At 38.7% G+C, this 24,774-nt stretch overlaps 1 protein-coding gene across 4 annotated transcripts in view; it reads left to right on the top strand.

The window, feature by feature from the left end:
- DACH1 (dachshund family transcription factor 1) overlaps window positions 1-24,774 on the top strand; it is a 411,353-nt gene that overhangs the window by 158,759 nt on the left and 227,820 nt on the right. For all 4 annotated transcript variants that reach the window (XM_040341360.1, XM_040341359.1, XM_040341358.1 and 1 more), the window contains exon 2: window positions 21,048-21,163. In XM_040341360.1, the coding sequence (XP_040197294.1) occupies window positions 21,048-21,163 (116 nt within the window). The remainder of the gene's footprint in view (window positions 1-21,047; window positions 21,164-24,774) is intronic.

Raw genomic sequence — 24,774 nt, 5'->3', positions numbered from 1 at the left:
GGAATCTAGTGGTAGGTACTCTTGATAAAGTACGTAGAATGATATATGTCAATCTGATTATTTTAACTGTTCCATGTATGATACTTAATTGTAAAAACTAAAATACTGTGTCCCACAGAATTATTCAAAACTCCACAGCTATCAAAGGTGAAACTTTTTTTTGGTTTTAGATGGAGTGAAAAAAAAAGAAGGCTAAAACATCTTTAGGTTTGTTATTGCTATCTGTGATTCAGTTGGGGAGCGTCACTTTTATTTTCTGTAATGTAGACCAGAACTATGGTTATACATGATGCATTTGAAACATCTAAATGATGATGCTATTTTGGGCAAGCTCCACTCTTTTGGGCAAGCTCCACTCTTTTGAGTGTGCTGCTTTATATGCATCACTTATTTTCAATTGTGAGGATCATCAAACAACAAAGTTTGATGTAAGTTCCATATTTCCTTCACTATAAAGAACCATTTTTCTGCTTACATTTCCCCTAAAATTACCACCAAAAGTAGCTTTACTTGAAATCAAATCTGATATAAATGGAAAGGGCAGTAGTTATGGTGATAATACATACAATATTTGTCGTCAGGCCTTTGTCCTAAAATGAGGCCCTCTTTCCAAAGTGCAATCTGCAAGAGAAAGCTTCTGCCATAATTATGTAAGTATGTACATCTTGCATAACATACTACATATTATGACAGAGTAATCTCAATGTTTGCGTTCCTTTAGTGCTATCCCTTGGCATTCAGTCTGCTGTCACCATGTTTTTTATTGCTTGTCCTGGGTCTGCCATATTCCTTCCCAGCCATTGGGTAACATGGACATAACATTCATTTTATATTATGTAATTGTGGGTGTGAAGCTAAGCAAATCTATAGGGCAACCTAACTTGAAAACATATATAAATATATATATTTCAGATTTTATATATATATATATATATATATATATATATATATATATATATATATATATATATATATATATATATATATATATATATATATTGCTTTTAGTGCTCACATAAGTTTTGTACATTCAGATGAGTCCCTGCCCTCAAGGAGATTACAATCCAAGGTCCTTAACTCACATGTATACACACACTAGGGCCAATTTAGACAGGAGCCAATTAACCTACCAGCATATCTTTGGAGTGTGGAAGGAAACCCACACAGGAACAGGGAGAACATGCAACTCTAAACGGGTAGTGTCAGGCCGCGTACACGCGGTCGGTCCAAACCGATGAGAATGGTCCGACGGACCGTTTTTATCGCTTCACCGCTGAAGTGGCCTGACGGTCTGAATTGCCTACACACCATCAGTTCAAAATCCGATCGGGTCAGAACGCGGTGACGTAAAACACACGACGTGCTGAAATAAACGAAGTTCAATGCTTCCAAGCATGCGTCGACTTGATTCTGAGCATGCGCGGGTTTTGAACCGATGCTTTTGTGTACTAACCATCGGTTTGGACCTATCGGTCAGCGGTCCATCGGTTCGATTTTAAAGCAAGTTCTAAAATTTTTGTCCGAAGGACAAAAGACCGATGGGCCGTACACACGGTCGGTTTGGACCGATGAAACTGGACTTCAGGCCATTTTCATCGTTTTATACCGACCGTGTGTACGCGGCCTCATGGTTGGGACTTGAACCTAGTGCTGCTAGATGGAAGTGCTAACCACGTAGCCCCTCTGCAGCCCGTCCTTTTAGAGTAGGGTATGTTTCCTGCAAAGTATGAAATTGTTCCCACGGACAGTTATTTTATTAATAAGTATAATAAAATGAATTGTGCAATTAGAATGAGAATAGAAATGTATACATTCCAGAGAGAGAGAGAGAGAGAGAGAGAGAGAGAGAGAGATAGAGAGAGAGAGAGAGAGAGAGAGAGAGAGAGAGAGAGAGAGAGAGAGAGAAAGGTATCAGTATAAATTTGTGAACATTGTTAAAATATGTTTTTTTTTTTGGAGGGGGTAGGTAAGCAATTTCTGTTCAATACTTTGCATTGAAATACATAGCTTTCCAGCCGTCCAGAGAAAGTGTACTTGGAAGTTCAGTCACTGTAGATCTGAGGGGGACATGCAAGGAAAATAAAAAAACAGCATTTTAGCTTGCACACAATTGGATGATAAAATCAGTAAAGCTTCCCCTCATTTCAGAGCTTCCCCTCAGATTTACAGCGACTGCACTCATGAGTGCACTTTCAGTGCAATTTCAAGTGCACTTTACACTTGTAGTTTGCACTTGTAGTGCAAAGTGAATTTGCCTTTCATAAATAACCCCCAGAGTGCTAAAATGTCCAATACTAAATACTATTATTTTTTATGTAAAAAGACTAAATTGTTTTAACTGGGGTTTGTCCTGTAACATGTACAGAATATGCCAGCAATTTTCTCTAGGGGATTGTGAAGAGTCTCTGGTGCAGTAGCTAGTTAAATGCAGGCATATTAGAGGAAATAAAAAGCGAAAAACAAATCAAAGAGATGACCCTTTAGAATGCTATATTGGAATTACTTCCTGCCACACACTGACAAAACTAAATGAACCTTTTCTGACCCTTGACTCAGCGAATCTTGAAAAGTGCATTTTGAAAATATAAAGCATAGAAGCTATGCCGTGTTTTGCTATGTTTTTCTTTTTCCTTTATTTTTATGGGTCCTGGCAATTTCTAAAAGACCTTGTTTTCATTTCTGGTCACCACCTCAGCAAACTAATCAATGAGGCATGAACTGCTATCTGCAGTGAAAGAAATGAAAAATAAACCACAGATAATCCCTCAGTTAAAAGGTTATTCTGTGCGATAAAAGCTATTTTGTTAATTTATTTACTTTCTGGTACAGAGAGATAAAGTGAAAGAACAATTAGAGAATTCAAGTTAAAGGGATTTTAAAGGGCAGTGTCGACTTCATGTTTTATGCCCCTCGATTGGCGATTTAGTTGGGTACGTAGAAAAGATTGTTCTTTAGACAAACCCACTTGCCAACAAAACATTTTATGCAATGTAGAGGTAAATATGCCAGTATAGATTTATCCATTCAATAGTTTTCTTTTGGCATTGTTCACATTCTCACTAGGAGGTTTGTGTTCTGTGTCTTGTAAAATAAATGGGACAGCAAATACCTACAGTTGTCAGGAATGCAATCAATCTCTTAAAAGACATTGGAAATTTACTGGAGACTGATTTCCTAGCTTTTTGTTCTTATTCAGCAGCTTGTGATGTTAGCATTTTGTTAGCTACATGAACAAATATTTCGGCCCCAATAAAGATTACCCAAATTGCTGTGTGCCATTTTTAAGAGATTCTAAAGTATAATCCAATTTTTTTTAGGATGCAAAATAATGTTGTCTCAGTGCTAGTAATCAAATGAACATATGTTAATCTAATGCCGCGTACACACGATCGGGAAATTCCGATTGTGTGTGGGCCCCATCAGACTTTTTTCCTTCAGTGTTTAGAAATAGGACATGTTTTATTTTTTTCCCGAAGAAAAAAAAAAAAAACAATAGCAAATTCCCATTGTCTGTGTGCAACTCCGATGGAGAAAAAACCCACGCATGCTCAGAATCAAGTCGATGCATGCTCGGAAGCATTGAACCTAATTTTTCTTGGCTCGTCGTAGTGTTTTACGTCACTGCGTTGTGGACGGTCGGAATTTGGTCTGACAGTGTGTATGCAAGACAGCTTGAACAGAATTCTGACAAAAAATTCCAATGGATTTTAGGCCATCGGAAATTCCGATCGTGCATACGGGGCATAGGACTGATAGTATATTTCAGGTTTCAACCTGGGGACTGCGCATAGGGCCTGTTGGTTGCTCCCACTTCCCAACTGTGGTTGTCTTGTTGTCTGGTAGGCTGTTCTGTTCCTTCTTTTGTCATTTTTAGAGATCTGTGACCCCACTCACTGTATGATTATTTTAATTCATCTACTCAAGCCATTCATTCTTAGGGTGACTACACTGTGCCCCAATGTGGTCCCACCATGCTTTGGGAAAAATGCAGCTAACCCGCAGGTGTCGTGCAGGTTATCTGCACTTTCCTTTGGGCTTCTATGATTTTTTCCTGGTTTTGGTGCATTTTCAGAAAGTGCACCAAAGATGCAGTTTTGGTGTGCTTTCTGAAACTGCACCAATATGGCTGGACCTCATAGAAAGTCTATGGGAAAGCATAGCTAATCCATACAAAAAAACCCAGGTTAGCTGCATTTTAGCAAAAGCTGAGCGGGGCAGTAAAAAGCCTCCTTTAGACCTACAACAATACCCACTACAGCACAATCACACTATTTATTGGTATGATTATCAGTCCAATGATTTGCAACAACAGTATTATATTATTAACTTTTTTTTTAACATTTGTTCTATAATTTCTAGATGTGTTTTTTTCATTCCCACAGGGAAAAAAATAGTACAGTTAAAGCGGTTGTAACGTTTTTTTTTTTTTTTTCTAAATAGGTTCCTTTAAGCTAGTGCATTGTTGATTCACTAACCTTTTCCTTCGATTTTCCCTTCTAAATTTTTTTTTCTTTGTCTAAATTTCTCACTTCTTGTTCCTCCTCAGTAAGTTGTTCTGGCTGACTAACCCCCAGCCAGAACGGCTCGGATGATGGGGGCAAGCTTACTGAGGAGAAACAGGAAGTGAGAAATTCAGACAAAGAAAAAACACATTTAGAAGGTAAATCAAATGAAGAGGTACGTGAACCTACTTAGAAAATAAAAAAACAAACCTTTACAATCCCTTTAAAGGTAACCTGGGCTAAGAGAAACATTGAGGTTGCCATTGCTGATCTTCTTCTGAAAATGTTAGTTTCCATTGCCTCTTCTCACTTACCTATTTTCAGACTCGCTAACCCAAGACCAGATTTGTGGCAGATTTACATACATCAAAGTGATACTTCTGAACCCAGGAACAAAGTCAGTGACCCTTTAGTGACTGCACATAGGTCTTTTGTATTTGACCATCATCTATGTATTGGCACCTTACCCCACTTTGGCGTGCCAAGTGTTAGTGTTCTTAACAGACTACTAATTCTGTGCAAGTGTTTGTAAAATTGGACTAGACCAAATTCTCCACATTTTGTGTTAAGCAGGTAGCATTAAAGAAGAATTCCAGACATGGATATTTTGTACATTGGCTCAGCTTTGGCAATTGTAATTATGTATCAGGAACCATACTTACCTTGGCCGAGATGCTGAAGGCGGCTCACCTTTGCGACCCAGCGCAGACCGCCCCCTGGAGTTGGGACAGAGGGTGGAGAGCGCAAGGAGGCACTGGTACCGGTAGCGAAGTAGTTGACTTGGTGCGCTGGTAGTAGTTGAGCAGAGGTGGTTCACTGGTGGTACCTGAGGGTCAGGCAACTACCGTCCGGGAACTCAGAGTTTGTTGGCAGGAACAAGAACTGGAGACAAGTCCGGGAAACAAGTCGAAGGTCAGGGGCTGGAGAAGGCAGCGAGTCCAGAGATACAGGCCAAGGTCAAAGGGCAGGAGACAGCAGCAATCCAGGGACGTAAGCCAAAAAGTCAGGTTTCAGAGAAGAGAGTAGAGTAAACAGGCAATCCGGGTCAAGCAAGGTAAATGTGGCAACAGGAAAACATACAGGAGCTGATGACAAACCAGCAACCTGTCAAGGGGCAGAAGCAGGTTTAAATAGGGCGGTCAGGCCTCTGATTGGTTCCGAAGAGGCCGCGCGCGTGCACACGGCGTGCTGCCAGACCGCGCATGTGCGCGCACAATTCGCACACAGGAATGCGCGATAACGCTGTTCTACCACGCATGTGCGTGATTCTGTGCCTGACGGAACTGGTACCCTGACACTATGTGTATAGCATACCTGATGGATGCCAATGCAAGCTGGAAAGTACTGTAGTAGATGCTGCTACTCCAGTGTATAACATTTTATGAATGATGCCCAAAGCAGCTGCTCAGCATGGGACCTGGAAGCAAGTGGAGATGACTGGAGTAGCAGTGTCTACTTCAGTGATTTTCAGCTTCCAGAGGCATTGGCCAGGTATGCTATTTTCATACAAAATGGACCAATATTACTGTGTAGAAAATATCCATACCTAGAAAAACACATCTGAGACAGTGATACCTTTTTGATATATTATATTGATTTGTGGAATCATAATTAAATATCAATCCAATTTTATTGCATTCCATAGTAATATGAACCTACCCATTTAATAAACTTATCATAAATATCCATCCTCTAAGATAAAAAAACATATAACTGAAATGTTTTAAATATTTCTGAGTGCACTCCAAGATAAGCGTAAAGTTTATCATGTCATAAACATAACTTTCCACTGATATATCATTAAAATTATTAACGTTTTAATATTGCTTTTTTCCCCTCATATTAAAAAAAAAAGAAAAACAGTTAGAGGGCGGCTTTAAAAACAAACACAAAAACCATTGTATTTTGTGTTTGTGGTTCTTTACTGTCCCATTCAGATTTGCAGTTAATGTCTTTGACTGTATTTGTAAGAATATTCCAGGCTTTACTGTTTTGCTTCAGTCAGCTACTATTTTCTCAATTCACTAAAGTTATCAGCCAAGCATTAATTCCAATGATCCAGTAAGGGACTTGGAGACATTTGGGTGTATTTGAACTGTTGAACCAGTCAATTTTATATGCTAAGCACATTTTGAATTATATATACAAGGTAATCTTTAAATCATCTGTTAAATTGAGCTAATTAGGTGATGCCTGGCATGATGGTAGATTCAAACTCTTAAGTTTAAAGATTTAAACATAGGCATTTATGTAGCTCTGATACAGCCAAAGAAATTCCTTAGTGCATCCATGAAGGATTTAAAAGCTAGATTGTTTATTACAGCAATATAAAATGTGATTTCAGACAGGATTACAAAAGTGTTGCTTCTAAATTTACAGCTACATACCCATAGATTAGATGGAAAATTAGATAGCTTTATGGGTTGTTTTTTTTTGGGCAATCCTGTGTTTAAGAAGAATTGTTGTAAATGTATTAGGCGGCAATGACAAAATCTTCTAGCAGTTGCAAAATCAGAGAATCAGATGAGTAGCCATCAGAAAAAAAATGTTAGGCTATGCTAAGTGTCATGCATAGAAACAGAAAGCTGAAGTTTAACTGCTTGCCGACCAACGCACGACCATATACATTGGCAGCATGGCACAGATAGGCAGAAGGACGTATATATACGTTCCCTTTAAGATCGCAGTATTATGTATGTGCGTGGGCCGCCGGCAACGCACGCGCGCGACCGCTGCAAGCTCCATGAGCCCGACCGCGGGTCCCCCGGACTCGATCGCCGCGGGGTACCCGCGATCATCTCACTGTAAGGAAGAACGGGGAGATGCTTGTGTAAACAAGCATCTCCCCGCTCTGCCTAGTGACAATGACAGTGATCACCGATTCCTGTAATCGAAAGTGGTGATCACTGTCTTGTCACGTGTAGCCCAATCCCCAATCCCCCTACAGTAATAATCACTCACTAGGGCACATTTAACCCCTACAGCGCCACCTAGTGGTTAACCCTTCACTGCCAGTGTCATTTTCACAGTTATCAGTGCATTTCTTATAGCACTGATCGCTGTAAAAATGACAACGGTCCCAAAAATGTGTCAAAAGTGTCCGATGTGTTCGCCATAATGTCGCAGTCAATGTAAAAATTGCTGATCGCCGCCATTACTAGTAAAACAAAAATATTAATTAAAATATCATAAAACTAGCCCCTATTTTGTAGACGCTATAACTTTTGCGCAAACCGATCAATAAACGCTTATTGCAATTTTTTTTACCAAAAATATGTAGAAGAATACATATCGGCCTAAACCGAGGAAAAACTTTTTTTATCTATTAATGGGGATATTTATTATAGCAAAAAGTAAAAAAATGTTGCATTTTTTCCAAAATGTATGCTCTATTTTTGTTTATAGCGCAAAAAAATAAAACTGCAGAGGTGATCAAATACCACCAAAAGAAAGCTTTATTTGTGGGAAAAAAAGGACGTAAATTTAGTTTGGGAGCCACGTTGCACGACCGCGCAATTGTCAGTTAAAGCAACACAGTGCCGAATCGCAGAAAGTGGCCCGGTCATTTGGCTGCATAATGGTCCGGACTTAAGTGGTTAATCAGCTTATATTTTATTCTCCCTGGTCGTCGTCCCCACCCCCTCTATCCTATTTCATCAACATGCTAATAATACTTTTTAAATAAAACCTAGGTCTCTGTGCTTCTCTTTGCCATGCAGACAGATCATAGCTGGTGATAAAGGTCAGTAGAGTGGCTTTTTGAAAACATCAGAGTACTCTTTAGTTCTTTCTTGATTGGATGTAGCCATGAGCTGGCTCTTAGGAAGAGTTATGCAAGTATTAAAATGTGTTGATGGGTGGATATCAGAGCTATTGGAATGGGTTTTCCTAGGCAGGCTGCATTTGAATATAGACCTACCTAGTAGAGACTTATGTGATGCTGAGCATTCATGATTGAAATAATGGAAATCCAATGAATGAAAGGGATGGACCAGGAACTAGATTGAAGGGTTGAAATTTGCTCAGTTCAATATTGTGATGGGGGGAGGGGTCTCCTCACTGTTGGAATACAATAGCGCAGTGGGGAGGATTCCCCTATCCATCTCGAATGTGTGGTTGGGGGAATAGGTTCAGTTTTGGTTCAGTCAAATTTCAGCACAGTCCCACATTCTGGATGGAAAGTACCTCTCCCTTTGTAGACTCCATGGCTCCACTGTCAGTTTGGAAGATGAGCCCACTCTATCAGGAGCTTTTGTGTGAATGACCGCTTCAAACAGTATTGGCAGGGTTTATTCATGAATGCATTGTGAAAATATTGTTACTTGTAACTTATTTTGTGTAAGGTTTTTGCCATTATAACTCCATATTAACCCTTAGTGCCTGTTCACACAGGGGCAACCCGACTTACAGCGTGACTTTGCAAGGCAACTTCAGCGCGACTTGGAGCAACTTACAACGTGGCTTAAAGTTGCCTCCAGGACAGGCAACTTTGGCTGTGGCCAATCACAGAATAATCAGCTCTGTGGGAGGGAGGGGTTTGCCTGAGTAAACTATTTTCTTTTCCTGTAAAGTTGCTTCAGTTAAGACAGGCATCCGACTTGGAGGGAACTTCCATTGAAATCTATGGGTACAAGTTGCCTAGAAGTCGTACAGGAACCTTTTCTGAAGTCGGAGCGACTTCAGTAGTGTACGTTAAGACGGCTCTCATTCACTTCAATTAAATTTCACATGTCGCGCGACTTGGGGCGATACAAGTCGGATCCCAAGTCGCAGTAGTGTGAACCGGCACTTACTCAGTTGTTATTAACTCTCTCAGCTGGTAATTATTCCTCTCTAGCTATTCATATACAAACTATATTTTTGTATTTGTACAAAATATTTATTTTTATTTTTGAAGCTCCCATTTAAAAAAAACAAACAAAAAAAAAAACACAATTATAGAAAGGACTTTAATTTCTTTTGGCACAAAACTTCACTTTACGTTGTACCAGAATTTCTAACGCCTTTCTAGTAAAGAGAGACCACAGAAGGAAGATTGCACTATTGGTGGGTTATAGGCTCACCTCCCAGATGGAAGGAAAAAAATGTGGTTATAACAATAATAATGAAAACCTGTTTCTGCTATTTATGCAAATTAAGTGAGGAATAAAGAAACCACCAGTAAAATAAAAATATGTCTACAGTACAGTTCACTGGTCACCACTGGGGTTTGTTATTCGGGATGGGAAAGAGATTTCGCCAAAAATATGGGGTAGAAGGGTGGGGACACATTTGTGTACATACAGTATATATGCCTTTACATGCCCATTGGATATGTCACAGTACCCAAAAGAAAATTGCCTAAAAATGTAATTTAGAACAAAATTACTAAACTAAATACTACTTTTATACTAACATAGCAGAAACCATTTTTCGATAATGTTACTTAACCACCTACAGACCGCCGCACGACTGTATCCGTTGGCACGTATTGAAGAGGGATATCTCAGTAATGGCAGCAGCCGCTGCCATAACCGAGGTATCCATCTCTTCAGGCGGTGGTTCGGTTAACGATAATGATGGTCTCTGCGGTGGATTTGAAGCAAGGTCACCGTTATCGGTGGCGGGAGAGGGGCGCTCCCTCCTCCTCTTACCGGAGCCATTGGTAGCAGTGGAGGTGATTGGGTCCTGTCATGCCAGTGGTATGGATACGAGTGAGGGCAAGATGGCCCCCACCCGTCTCCATACCATAGCAGGGCGGAAGCGACATCAAACCGTTACTTCCGCCCATACGTCTTAAAGGGGCATTTTACTTTTGTAATTTTTTCATGTAAAAAACATTTTATTAATTTATTCTTTTATTGCATTTTAGTCTAAATATGAGATCTGAGGTCTTTTTGACCCCAGAACTCATATTTAAGAGGACCTGTCATGCTTTGTTTCTATTACAAGGGATGTTTACATTCCTTGTAATAGGCATTAAAGTGACCCAATTTATTTTTTAAACGGTGTAAAAATAAGTAAAATCAAGTCAAATAAATAAAAAAAAAATTAAAGTGCCCGTCCCGATGAGCTCACGCGCATACGTGAGCAATGCCCGCATATGAAAACTGTGTTCAAACCACACATGTGAGGTATCACCACGATCGTTAGAGCGATAGCCCTAGACCTCCTCTGTAACTCAAAACATGAAACCTGTAGAATTTTTTAAACGTTGCATGTGTACATTTTTAAGGGTAAGAGTTTGACGCCATTCCACGAGCGAGCACAATTTTGAAGCATGACATGTTGGGTATGAAAATAACATTATCTTTCACAATATAAAAAATTGGGCTAACTTTACTGTTGTCTTATTTTTTAATTAAAAAAAAAATTATTTTTCCAAAAGTGCAAGTCTGAAAAAGTCTGAAAAACAGGCTCGGGGCTGTAACCCTATGAACTGTAACCCTATGAAAGCCAATTTGTGAAAACATTTACAGATCTCAAGAGGCAAAACTGGATGGATCTGATTTTAAGAGACTGCAGGGATTGGATCTAAGAAATGTTTTTAAAATTGCTGCTGCGTTTCACTGCACAACTATGGAAATCACGATCGTGAAAAAAAATGCTCTAGCAAAGCGTGGTGACGTACAACACGTACGACGTCACTATAAAGGGGAAGTTCCACTCGGATGACGCTTTAGCTGATTTTGTGTTAGTAAAAGACGATTCACGCTTTTCTGTCTGTTACAGCGTGATGAATGTGCTTACTCCATTACGAACGGTAGTTTTACCAGAACGAGCGCTCCCGTCTCACAACTTGCTTCTGAGCATGCACGGATTTTTCACGTTGTTAAAGCCCACACGCGACCATTTTTTACAACTCGAAAAACTACAACGTTAAAAACGTTGTGAAAAAATAGAGCATGTTCGATTTTTTTTTTGCCCGTTTTTCAGAACCCGAAAAATGCTCTGAAACCCACACACGATCGTTTTTAATGACATAAAAAAAAACTTCATTTTTTACAACCCGAAAAATGATCGTGTGTACGCGGCATTACAGTTACAGGGTCGAGACAAGCCTTTTACCAGTGACAGGGGTGCTTACAATGATCAGCTACTATTTATCTGTGTAAAATCTTCACAAAAGGACAAAAGAATTCTGCAACTGATTATAAAGTGTGAGCTGGAGTTCAACTTCAGTTTGTTAGTGTATTTGAATCTGCTAGTCCATCTAACATTCCTTCAGACTGACAATGCTGCTGTCCAAACATACCTATGTGCTCCTGCATCCAGGGTGGAGGCACTCCAATACAGGAGGTGTGTTACTGGCCAGATCACTTGGTGAAATCAATAAGGTCACTGGTTCAAATCCTGACCATGACACCATCTGGCTGGAGTTTTCATGTTCTCCCTCTGCCCGCGTGGGTTTACTCCGGTTTCCTCCCACACTCCAAATACATGCTGGTAGGTTAATCAGATCCTGTCTATAAATTGGCCCTAGTATGTGTATGTGTATATGTTGTAAGCGCGTCTGGGGTAAGACCGCGCTATATCAAGATACCACTCAACTCAAAACAGAGGGGAAAAGTAAAAAAACAAAAACAAATGCAGTTACCGCATCTAAGGATTGGTTAGCTGCAATAGATTACATTTTTGGTTTTGGGTGTAAAACTACTATAAACAAAATACACCATATGTTCAATGGCACTAATCCTAAGATTATACTGGTTCTTACATTAAACTGTGTATTTAATATGAACTTTGATCCTACTTTCAGCCTGTACTTGATATCTCTTATGTCTCTTATGCTGTATATATGCCATGGTTTTATGACTTTGGTGAAGCTGTAATATTAATCATCAAGATCCTGTGATAGTTTTACTATGTTCATTCTAATTCAGCTCTACTGCATGCTTTGAATTCTCTGATCCAAACTCAAGAGGGCTGTGACATTTAAGGTCCTTGTTTTATAAGTGATTGGAGAACTTTTTGTCTATACCAGCTATAACAATTAGAGAGTGACTCGTCATTTTCTTCTCCCAGTGGCAATGAATACACATACTATACTGATTACTGTACCTTTACTCGAGTAGCATTTGATATGCTTCTTGTAGCACTCTTTTCTTGCATAGCAAATTAGAAAGGATATTTGAGACACTTGTACAGACTGTGATGTGAGTATTATAATATCTAAAACAATATACAAAGAAAAGAAAGGACAAAAAAATAAATGAAAAAAATAAATAAATGAATGAATGAATGAAAGAAATAAAGCACTTTAATGACCTGGTGTATTAATGATTAAATCAATTGGGTTAACATTTAAAAAGTGACAAGGCTAACAAGCTATAAAGAAAGGTTAAAGTATATCCAAATCCAAAACTTTTTTTTTTTGTGAATGGTTTAGGGAAGGGTTTAAATTTCTGTTGTGCCTTCACTCCCTGTATGGTAGAAACAGCAGGATGTATAAAACAATCTTTTAAAAATGAGGAAATCCTATCTTGTCACAAGTGTCCCCATGTGAACACTTTTCCTTTATTCCTTGACTATTTACCAGTAATGAGCCAATCAAGCTTGGTAGGAGGTTCAACAAACCCCATAGGAAGTCTGTGAACCCTGAACAAATTGCTGACCCATATTGAAGTCTATGGAATCTCAATTTTACTGTTTTGTTGTACAACGTTGGTGCGCAGGCGCCGTATAGCGCCGACTCGGCTTCTTTCAGCAACTTGTGATGCTCCTTATGCAACGGGGGGGGGTAGTTTTTGTCATCAAGTCAATCACTAACTGCTGCATAGAAATGCCCACTCCCGCGGGATTCACTACCCGGTAGCCGTTTAAGAAAATAGCTATACGAGGTATGTACAGCAAAAAAATAAAAATAATCGGCATACTGTCAATGTTGAGAGTGAGCTCAATGTAATGTTAGAAAATTGTTTTTAGGATGAACCCCCGCTTTAAGGTAAAAGAGGTGTATGGGTAGCTGGGCATTGCCATGGGAGACATATACCAATGCAAACATTTAGTGTGGAGAGCGTCTTTTAATGAGGCTTAAAGTATAACTTTGAAAATACCCAAAGTAAGGCCCGGATCACACTGCCGCAACTTCCTACACACGCAAGTGTAGGACAAATAGAGATATGTTTGTTTAGGAGATGTGTTTGAGTTTCGTGACAAATTCCGCCCCTATCTTAGCAGCACTGTCCATCATTACAAAATGCGCCCCCTTCTGTAGGCATCTGCCCCTCACATGTGGCCACCATGAAGAAAGACACCCATTTGCAGAGTTGCACAAGCATCAGGCGCGTAAATTTTCGTAAATCGTAAATTTTTATGTTTGGTGGCTTTCGGCAGCTCTGTACTGGGCATTCGCTGCTCATGCGCAGTACCGGGCGGGCATTATTCGACAGGGGGCATTTCTCGAGAAGACACCGGCGGTTCAGGTAGGGGAACTGGCCCATTTTGGTCAAATTGTTGGGCAAGCAGGCTGGAGTTCAACTCAAACATAAATGGGAGTGGGAACCCAATGGTGACAACTCAAAATTAAATATTTGTTAATTCTTTTTCTGCCAGTTTTCAGGACAAATATAGTGGGTGAATCTCCTCTGCAGGGACAAGGATTGCGGTAAAAACCTGACAAGGATTCTGACTAATCATCACTCTATACAAAACTAAAATAGATGCTTTTGCTTTAGATACAGTTTAAATACACCAAAATGGTATGTTCCAAACCTGAAATATTTTAAGTTACATATTTTTTCTTTCATTTATTTTCTGGAAAAAAAATAATAAATAAATAAAAAAACGCTACATAAATGTGCAGGCTGGCATTTTTTTTTTTTTTTTGTGCAAAAGACCTGTACTATTATAATACAAGCCTGTATGCCCTTTTAAAGCTGAATTCCAGGCAGATGTAAAATACACAGATTAATGTAGCTGATTTTCAGTAGTAGATCATTAAATGTATCTTTTAATACAGGCAGTGTAAGTAGTTAAACTTGACCTGGTATTAGCTTTGGTACAAAAGCAATTTAGACTGGGCAAAGAATCCAGTCAGGTGTGCTGCAGTGCAGGGAGTATTCTGATAGGAGGAGACAGCAGAGTGTCAGAAAGATAAGCCTCCTGTTTCCCTTTCATTGTCTAGTCACAGAGTAATAGTAAGGACCTGTAATGATACTGAATTGCTGCAAAGAAAATTCAAGTCTAGCTTTCTCAACATGGCAAAGTACAATCCCCCCTGTCTACCCCCAGACCAATTACCATACCATCATTACTGCTTTGACATGTCAGATTTGGTTAATTGAAATAAATTGTGTGAAGATTCTCAACTCCTTTAATAAATCAGCCTCAGTGTATTTCCTCCAGTGTGAACAATCTTTCATCTTGTGGATTGTTGGGCAGACAGATGTCAGGTTTTACTTTTTTTTATGGTAAAGGTCATTCCTGTTGAAATGTTTATTGTGGACTTGCCTGATTTTCTTTACAGGGAAATGTTTCAGTGTAGATCAATAGTTACCCAAACAAAAGTATATAACCAAATCTATGAACTCTTATAAATGAACTTATTCACTATATGCATGCAAATGTCATAATAAGAATTGTTTAGAATGTTATGATGATCAGTATTTGACACTTTTATCTTAACTTTCCTAACACCATGTAAATCTAATTTTATTGACCCCACAGTTATTTATTTTCACAAAGCTAAAATAAATAAAGCAACTAAGAGTAGAATAGCAAAAAAATTAAATTAGAAATCGTAATTGTACAACCTTATTGAGACTATTATAATAAGAGCAAGATTCACAAATGGCTGCATATCCAAACATCTTACATTTCACACTATACCACACATGTATATGTGCCTATTTAAAACGTTCTCAATGTTCAACCAAAAACCAACAAAATACCTTCATATTAAAAGAAAATCAATATTTTTTTACACAGTTGCATAGTAAGGTTGAAAAATAAACTAGTCCACCCAGTTCAACCAATAGAAAAAATACAAAAATAAATAAATAATAGAACATAATTGAACAGGTGCATTCTGTTTCCACTGATCATCCTTGAGATGTTTCTACAACTTGATTGGAGTCCACCTGAGGTAAATTTAGTTGATTGGACATGATTTGGAAAGGCACATACATGTCTATATACGGTACAACAGTTAATAGTGGATGTCAGAGCACAAACCAAGCTATAAGGTCCAAGGAATTGTCTCTAGACCGAGACAGGATTGTATCAAGGCACAGATTTGGGTGAAGGGTACAGAAGCATAAGGACCCAATGAGCACAGTGATCTCCATCATCCATAAATGGAAACAGTTTGGAACCACCAGGACTCTTCCTAGAGTGGCCCCCCTGGCCAAACTGAGTGATCGGGGAGAAGGGCCTTAGTCAGGGAGGTGACCAAGAACCTCCCTGCTCTAGCATTTCTCTGTGGAGAGAGGAGAACCTACCATACAACCTTCCAGCACTCCATCAATCAGGTTTGTATGGTAGAGTGGGCAGGTGGAAGCCACTCCTCAGTAAAAGGCACACGACAGACCAAAACACCTGAACAACTCTCAGACCATGAGAAACAAAATTCTCTGGTCTGATGAAACAAAGATTGAACTCTTTGACCTGAATGACAAGCGTCATGTCTGGAGGAAATCAGGCACCGCTCATTACCTGGCCAATACAATCTCTACAGTGAAGAATGGTGGTGACAGCATCATGCTGTGGGGATTTTTTTCAGCAGCAGAAACTGGGAGACTATTCAGAATCGAGGGAAAGATGAATACAGCAATGCACAGAGACATCCTTGGTAACAACCTTCTCCAGTACGCTCTGGACCTCAGACTGGGGTGTAGGTTCATCTTCCAATAGGACAACGACCCTAAGCACACAGCCAGGATAACAAAGGGGTGGCTACGGGACACCTCTGTAACTGTCCTTGAGTGGTCCAGCCAGAGCCCAGACTTGAACCCGATTGAACATTTCTGGAGAGATCTGAAAATAGCTGCACACCGATGTTCCCCATTCAACTTGAAGAAGCTTGAGAAGTCCTGCAAAGAAGAATGTGAGAAACTGCCCAAAACTAGGTGTGCCAAGCTTCTAGCATCATACTCAAAAAGACTTGAGGCTGTAATGGTGCCAAAAGGCACTTCAACAAAGTATTAAGCAAAGGCGGCGAATACTTATGTACATGTTATTTGTTTATTTTTTTTTATTTTACTAAATTTGCAAAGATATCATACAAACTTCTTTCACGTTGTCATTATGAGGTATTGTTCGCAGAATTTTGAGGAAAATAATGAATTTATTCCATTTTGGAATACGGCTGTAACATAATTTTTTGGGGAAAAAGTGAAACACTGTGAATACTTTCCGGATGCACTGTATAAACATACGTTTACTCCTACGGATTGTCAGACAAATCTGGGAATCGTTGCAAGTTAGTAGATTATCTGAAACAGATCATTTTTGACAAATCATATTTCTTAAGATTCCTGAATATGATTAAGCCAGATTGGATGGGATTTTTTGAGACTGTAGAGTTTCATGAATTTAGGAATCCCTGGCAGATCAGGAAAATGTTGATTTGCAGCGATTCACAGGCCAATCGGATCTTCTGTTATTCGGTTTTACATATTTCAAGGGAATGTTCTTCTGTAAACAAACTTCATTGTTTTAATCATTTCGTTATGTAAATGGCTAACGTGGAAACAGGATGCGTGTATGATGTCAACATTCCCTGGTGAGCTGTGTCCAGCAATCAGGTATATTCAAACGGATCTTTTAATAGAGTTGATAAAGTTTCAGAAAAATTTGATAGCATTAGCAGCCGTCAGCACGATAGCATCAGGTTCTAACTTGCCGTGCTAGGTCAACATGTACCATGGCCATTATAGAAGGAAGGTTCAGGGAAAGTTCAGTTCTATTGTTTTACCATGGTTACAAAACATAAAATGAGAGAAATCCTGTATTTGTAACATATTGCTGCCTCTGGGCTCTGGAGGTTGTATGTTCTCCTTTTTCTTCCTTAAATTGAATGCAGTAATACAAACCTTGTGATTATCTTTAGTGTAAACAAAGGAATATCCTCTGATCACTTCTAAAGTAAAACACAGATGTTTTTGGTTGACTGTTGATGTCATTAAGCTAAATGTTTATCTTTTATGTATTTGATCCTGTAAGCTTTCAGGGATCCAATTTGTTACTAAGTCAATAGAAAAATTAAATTTATTCATGCAGTAATTGCTGTAAAGTAGGTTTGAATGAATATGAATTTATGTTCTTGGAATAGAAACACAGTTCTTCGTGAAATGTATTTTTATTTTACTTTTGATCTTTTTTGGTTTTAAAAAGTGCTAATGGATTCATACACTAGAAAAAAACAGCCACAAAAAAGGAGCAAGGTGCAATTTATGGACATGTGTGTGATAGCACATCATTGATGTTCCTCAAAACAGATTTTCAGATTTAAATATACAGCTAGCCCCATAGAGGCTTACATCTTTGTTTCTGACTGTAGAAGTTTTGAAGTGTTTTAGCTTATTTTATGCCGCCCTACTAATATATTCATATTGCTTTGTGTTTATTGTCGGTCATTGACCAGGTCATTGGATAGGTTAGTGTAATGAGATGTGTTTTACTTTTTGTATTCAGCTGTGCTGGACAATAAAGGGTATCAATGTAGTGCACACTGTTTATCTGATCTGGCTGGCTCCATATTTTATCCAGTTATATTCATTATTGGTTTAGAAAATGGGCCAAAATTGAGCAAAACAGTTGTGCAATGTGTGATACGCTGAGTAAGTGCTGGAAGCAATTTAAAGACAGACTCCACTCCATAAAGCAATGAGTAATGAAGTTTACAGTAATGGATTTAAAGGATCTTTTGTGGTATTGGGCTCCATGAACACTGAGCTTAAAAAAACGACATTTCCCTTTGTAGAATAGAAAAAAATAAAATACTCATATAAAGTGTTTTCCCCACAGTTTTGGGACAGTTTAGGAGATTTGCATTTTATTTCTGCCAGAAAGCTCCTATGAGAAATGCGAACCAGAATTTTTTTCCCTGCCTCTAAACGTTGAGCTTAGAATATGCCTCTAATTGTCCTAATGTGCATGGACACATCGGATAATATTAAAGGGGTTGTAAAGGTTAGTTTTTTTATTTATTTTCTAAATAGGTTACTTTAAGATGCATTGTTGGTTCACTTACCTTTTCCTTCGATTTCCCTTCTAAATGTTTTTTTTCTTTGTTTTATTTGACTTGCAGGTTTTTTTTTAATTCTGGGTTTACAACCGCTTTAAGGCTTTGACCAAGGCCACGCAGTACAAAAAAAAAAAAAAAAATCTGTATTTTTTTCTCTTTTTTTTATTGACATTCTCTAATGTCCCGTACACACGATCGGATTTTCCAATGAAAAAAAGTCAGATGGACTTTTTTCATCGGAAATTCCGATCGTGTGTGGGCCCCATCTGACTTTTTTCCATCTGTGTTTAGAAATAGAACATGCTTAACTTTTTTACGATGGAAAAAAAACGATAGGAAATTCCTATTATCTGTGTGCAACTCCGACGGAGAAAAACCCCACTCATGCTCAGAATGAAGTCGACGCATGCTCGGAAGCATTGAACTTCATTTTTCTCGGCTCATCGTAGTGTTGTACGTCACCGTGTTTTTGATGGTCAGAATTTAGACTGACAGTGTGTATGCAAGACTGATGATAGTCAGCTTCATCGGAATTCCTAAGAAAAAGTCCGATCGTGTGTACGCGGCATAAGGATAAATGGTTATTGTCCAACTAAGAGGTGTATAAATAAATAATACATGTTTGGGCTACTAGATATTGGTTGTAGAGTCAAGATTCCAAGCTCCAAGTTTCTGAGGATAAAACCATTTAGGGTTGTTTACTAAACTGGACAGTGCAAAATCCGGTACACCTGTGAATGGTAGCCAGTCAGTTTCCAAATCAACTTGTTCAATTAAAGGGTCACTAAAGGATTTTTTTTTTTTAGCTAAATAGCTTCCTTTACCTTACTGCAGTCCTGGTTTCATGTCCTCATTGTTTGTTTTTGCTCTGATGTTGCTGTAATTCTGCTCTGTTCTGGACACTTCCTGGTTGTCTGTTTCCTTTGGACCACAGTACTGGGAGCTTCTAGTTTCGTTTTTAAATGCTCACTTCTCTATGGCTCTATACAGCACAGAGGCAGGATAACATGCAAAAATTAAACTGAAACTAATGGTACATTATATGATTGTTTTTTATCTATTTTTAATAGTTTTTATAAGGAATCAGTTAACTATTATGTCTCTATACCCTGTAAACAGTCATTTGAGCAAAAAAAAAAAAATCCTTTACAACTCCTTTAAGCTTTGACAAAACAAAAAACATCGGAAGTTGATTGGTTTCTGTGCAGAGCTGCACCAGATTTTGCACTCTCCAGTTTTACTTAATCAACCCCGTTGTCTTAATTATTTGTGTCTTATTTGTTTGAGTTTGTTTTTATCTGTATTCTGGTTAGAGATTTATTTGTTACAGATGGCCTGTAGTTTCTGCAGGGCTTTAAGAAGAAAGACTTCACCTTTTTTTTATATTGTGCCTTTTAGTGATATAGGATATTTGGGCATTGTAAACGGTATCACCTTATATTGGGACTCCAGTTGACTTGTCTGTATGTTTTCTTTTACAGCTAGAACACATATAATACATTCCTAAATTATACATTTTTTTTTGCCCTATTTGATCACTTGAAATATAGAAAGCAATTAGTTCATGACAAAGGATGGCTATGGTAGTATACAGTTTATTTTCCTTTTCCTGTTCAGGGCTTTGAATATACTACACGGTACACCGTGGGGGCAAAAGCTACATGTAATAGCGTGTTCTCATTCTCCAGGGGGAAAGGGTTAAACCATAACTTGAATAATCTTTAAATGACAAAAAATAAAGAAATTGTAAGACCTTTTCACACGTTAGATATGTATTGTCATTTATCATCTAGATATCAGGCTAGCAGTGTGAAGTAATAAAACATATCATCGAAAAATGTGCTATAGGTCTGAATCACTCTTTCATTCCACCTCCTAGCTAACTGTAGTATTAAATCAAACAAGCAGAACATTTCCTAAGGCAGCCATTGCCTTTTAATTTCCTGAAGAACCTTAAAATATCATTCATTACAAGTACTACACATATTTGGTTTTTAAAAGTCTCATAAATCAATAGCAGGCTGACTGTAATAATTATTACAAGTTAGTGCATAATTTTCATGCTGAAGGCTGCATGCAGAACTTTAGCATATGCAAACGAGGCAATTCAAACTGTGTATAGATATTAATATGAAGAAGCAGGTAACGAGGTACAGGCTATGAATTATGCATCAGGAGCGGCTGATCTTCAATGAGGAAAATGAATTCAGCATGTAATCTAATTAGTGATGGAAGTCTATTACATCTAACTGCAAAAGCAACCGTCCTTGAAACAAATTTATTTACAGTCCGTGTTACCACTTGAAACAACTTCCAAATGATGTTTTAGGCAGTCATTTTTATTTATTTTTTTCTTACACATGTTTCTCTGCTTTCAGCTCCAGACCAGGGAGGCCTCCTAAAAGGACACAGAGTGTTACATCACCCGAAAATCCACATATAATGCCTCACAGTGTGCCTGGCTTAATGTCTCCTGGAATGATTCCACCCACAGGTACAGTAATATTTGCTTTTAACACAGACTGGTAAAAAAATAAATAAAAAAAAATGAATTTAAAGCAAGATGCATAGCCATAGAGTTTCAAAGGATACAATGAAGCACCTGTAGGTGCCTTCATGTCAGGTTATTTTCTTTTGCATTGAGCTACCCCCACATTGTGGGCCATGTAACTATCTGTTCAGCTTCCTTGGTAGAGAGCCTACTCCTTCCCCTCCTAGCCTCCTAGGCCTTGATCTTCTGTCATTGTGATGAACAGTTCCAATGGTAAAGCTCAGGAAGCAGTAATGCAAAGATCTTGACCCAGGAAGCTATATTACATGCCAGATCAGCCTAGGATTTGGGTTTCAGGAACAAGGAAGAAGAAAACTAACCAGACGTATTATTATATCAGGTTTGCTTTAACTAAAAAAAAGGCACCTAAGAGCAAGATTAACTAAACAGTGACCTATTATGGTTGTGTCATTGATGTACAGGGCTGTGTTCCTTTAGGCTACTTTTTGATTACTGCCCCATGACGTATGGATCACAGGTTACAATTATTATAACCGTGTCAGGCAGCTATAACCCTCTTCAAGCTCAGGTAACCAACACATCTGAGCTTGTAAAAGGGCATGGATTCTGAGATTGCTGTGCTTATGGTAACCCATAACTCATGCAATAAAGTGCTTTACATGTGTGGCCCAGCTTTTTGGATCTTTTCTATGTAGATGTAGGTTATGTGAGGGTTCTTTATAGTTGTGTGTGTCTTGTACTCTGTGTCACTAGTGCTGCATACATATAGTATATGCATACATACATACATAAACACCTATGGAAATGACAACATGCAATTAAAACATAACATTCTTAATCAAGAAGCGAAAGGATCTTTCAGCTTTGGTCAGTTAGGCCACATAATGGCTATGCAGGCTTTCCTTACAGTTTTGGGTTTAAGGATTAACTCCCACGTGCCACAGTGCATGGAGTTCGTATGTTCTGTAGAAGTTTATTGCCAAAATTAACAAACATACTGAATTCTACACCTGTTATGTTGTATAATAGCGGTAGGTACATTACAATGTGAACTCCATTTGGGGACAGATGTGGATGGTTTATGTGCTCTGTGAAGCACCATGTAACATTACAATGCTATGTAAATATTGGCAATAAATACATGCAGCAAAAGTTACCATGTATTCACCATGCTCAGATGCAGGTGCAGTCCCCTTTACCTCCTGTTTCCATGGCTGCCTGAGTTCCTGGACACACCCAGGGAAGATATGTTTCTCTCCTACCCTCCTAAACTCAGAGAGGTGGCACATGATGAAGCAGAGGTAGCTGAGCAAGTTGCCTATTCTCCAGTGTTGAGCAAGCCTCAATGATGTAGAGAGTAGCTCCACTATTTAGGGCCTTCACTCTCAGAACCAGCGTGCAGAAAGCTGGGCAAAAACCTAATATCACATAGCTAATCCAAAATACCCAGCTACTGTGAAGAGCCCCTCTCTTATTGCTACCTGTGTACTTTAGCTTGGGCCTTGGACCCCCCCTTATGTGCTTGACTTACCACAGGTACCCTGGATTCACTGTGAGGGATGCTGTTCATGAGTATAATCACACATTGCTGTGTCCTGAACTGTTTTAGGCTCAGTTTCTACTTGTGAAACTTGTCCTGTGATTACCGTTCATATCTGTGTGACGTCAAGTTGCAGCAACTTCAAAGTAGTCCCTGCTTTACTTTGGTGTGACTTGAGGTCCATAGACCTCAAGAATACACAGGCATTGCTTCAACTCGCATCAAAATCATGGGAAAATCGCAGCAAAAAATCATGGGAAAATTGCGCGACTTTCAGGTCGCAATAGTGGAAACCTAGGCTGCCTGAATTCGGGACTCTGTATTGTTATAAATTGTTAAGCAGACAAATTTTTGTGCAGCTTTCATAATCTGTTTTGTATTAGGCTGCATTAACACATGGGCATTTTGAATCACGGGCAGATTTGCCGTGATTTTGAACGGAATTTCAAAACGCCCTGGTGTGAATGACAAATCACACAACGCTCATTTCAGATGGCATTCATTTGAATGGCACCTAAAATTGCGGGGTGGTTCTGCAAACCGCATCACATGTAGCATGCTGTCCAAAAAAAGATACTGAAATGTTATTGTTTGACAAGCTTCACGCAATTGCAGCGCAATTTATCTTACGTTTTTAGGTGCCATTCAAACAAATAGCATCTGAAATGTGCATTGTGCAATTTGTCATTCACACCTAGGCACTTTGAAATTGCGGGCACTTTGAAAGTGCGGGCTGCACTTCTGCCTATGATTTAAAATGCCCAGGTGTGAATGCAGCTCCATGTTTTATAGACACACAAAGCTGGCTTGGGAGAAAGCAGAGATGAGTGCCCCCATAGCACGCAGCTTTCTATGGGGGTACTCAGCAGGGAGGAGGAGCCAGGAGCACGGACAGGGGACCCGAGAAGAGGAGGATTGGGGCTGCTTTGGGTAAAACCATTGCACAGAGCAGTTAAGTATAACATGTTTGTTATTAAAAAAAAAAAAAAAAAAAATGGCTATAGAATCACTTTAAAACCACTACATTCTGTGCATAATTACATAAATACATATTTTATCTTGTTGAAAAAAGACACAAGTCCATCCAGTTCAACCCACGATACATTTCTTTCTTTCAGTTTTTTGTAAGAGACGGGCATGCGTCATTTTATATGTCTCATTTGTTTGTGCCTCACATGTCATAAGAAGGCTTATTGATATCTGAAGCATAATGTTCCTTACATTTAATTAACTATACAGAGAGCTTAGAATAGCTTATTCTCCTATTACTTTTGTGTGGATTATATTACATAGCTATTGTTTTTTTTCCTCCACTGATGAGAAAGACATTTGCAATTGTTTACTCCAGATGCGGAAAATAACTTCATTGTGGTCAAACTGCTTTGTGTGTAACAGAATTATATTGGAGCTAATGACAAGTCCATCTTTCACTGCATGACTTAGATAAGTAGTTCAAGAATACATTCTAAAAATATGTTGTGCAGTATGTAAAGACACATTTCAGAGCCACGTACCAGCTTCCTTCCTTGTTACTAATCAAAAGAAAACATAGTTATGCTTCTGAAACATAACATAATAATAAAAAGGCACACATGGTTCATTGTTCATATGCAATCAAAACAAAATAGAAGCTGGATTTTTTTTAGAGGACTTGTTTTTTTCCCCAAAATGTCTTATTCAACCACAGGAATTAAGGTAAATTATTAGTACTTATGCTTTGCTGTTTTAAAGGGGATTTTTAGTGTGCCAGATCCTTTAGGGTATTTGGGTAATTAAAAAACAGCTCATATGATTTAGCTTTTTCTTTTCTTTTTTTTTTCTAAATTAGTTGCATTGCAAAATCTGCATTCTTCCTAAAGTACAAAACACTGGTAGGAATGCTTTTTAATTTTTTTTTTGGAAATGTGGGCAAATAACCCTCCCACCTTTTCAGTTCTGGTTGCAATACTCATCTCTTCTTTGGCACTCTCCCCCACAGTAATTCCTTTTCACCATTAGAGGCTGTCAGTCTTTAAGACTGAATGATGCCCAGAAGACTGAGGACATCTTGTGA

The sequence above is a fragment of the Rana temporaria genome, chromosome 2 (assembly GCF_905171775.1).
Source record: "Rana temporaria chromosome 2, aRanTem1.1, whole genome shotgun sequence".
Taxonomy (NCBI): Eukaryota; Metazoa; Chordata; class Amphibia; order Anura; family Ranidae; genus Rana; species Rana temporaria.
This window is presented reverse-complemented; position numbering and strand designations above follow the sequence as displayed.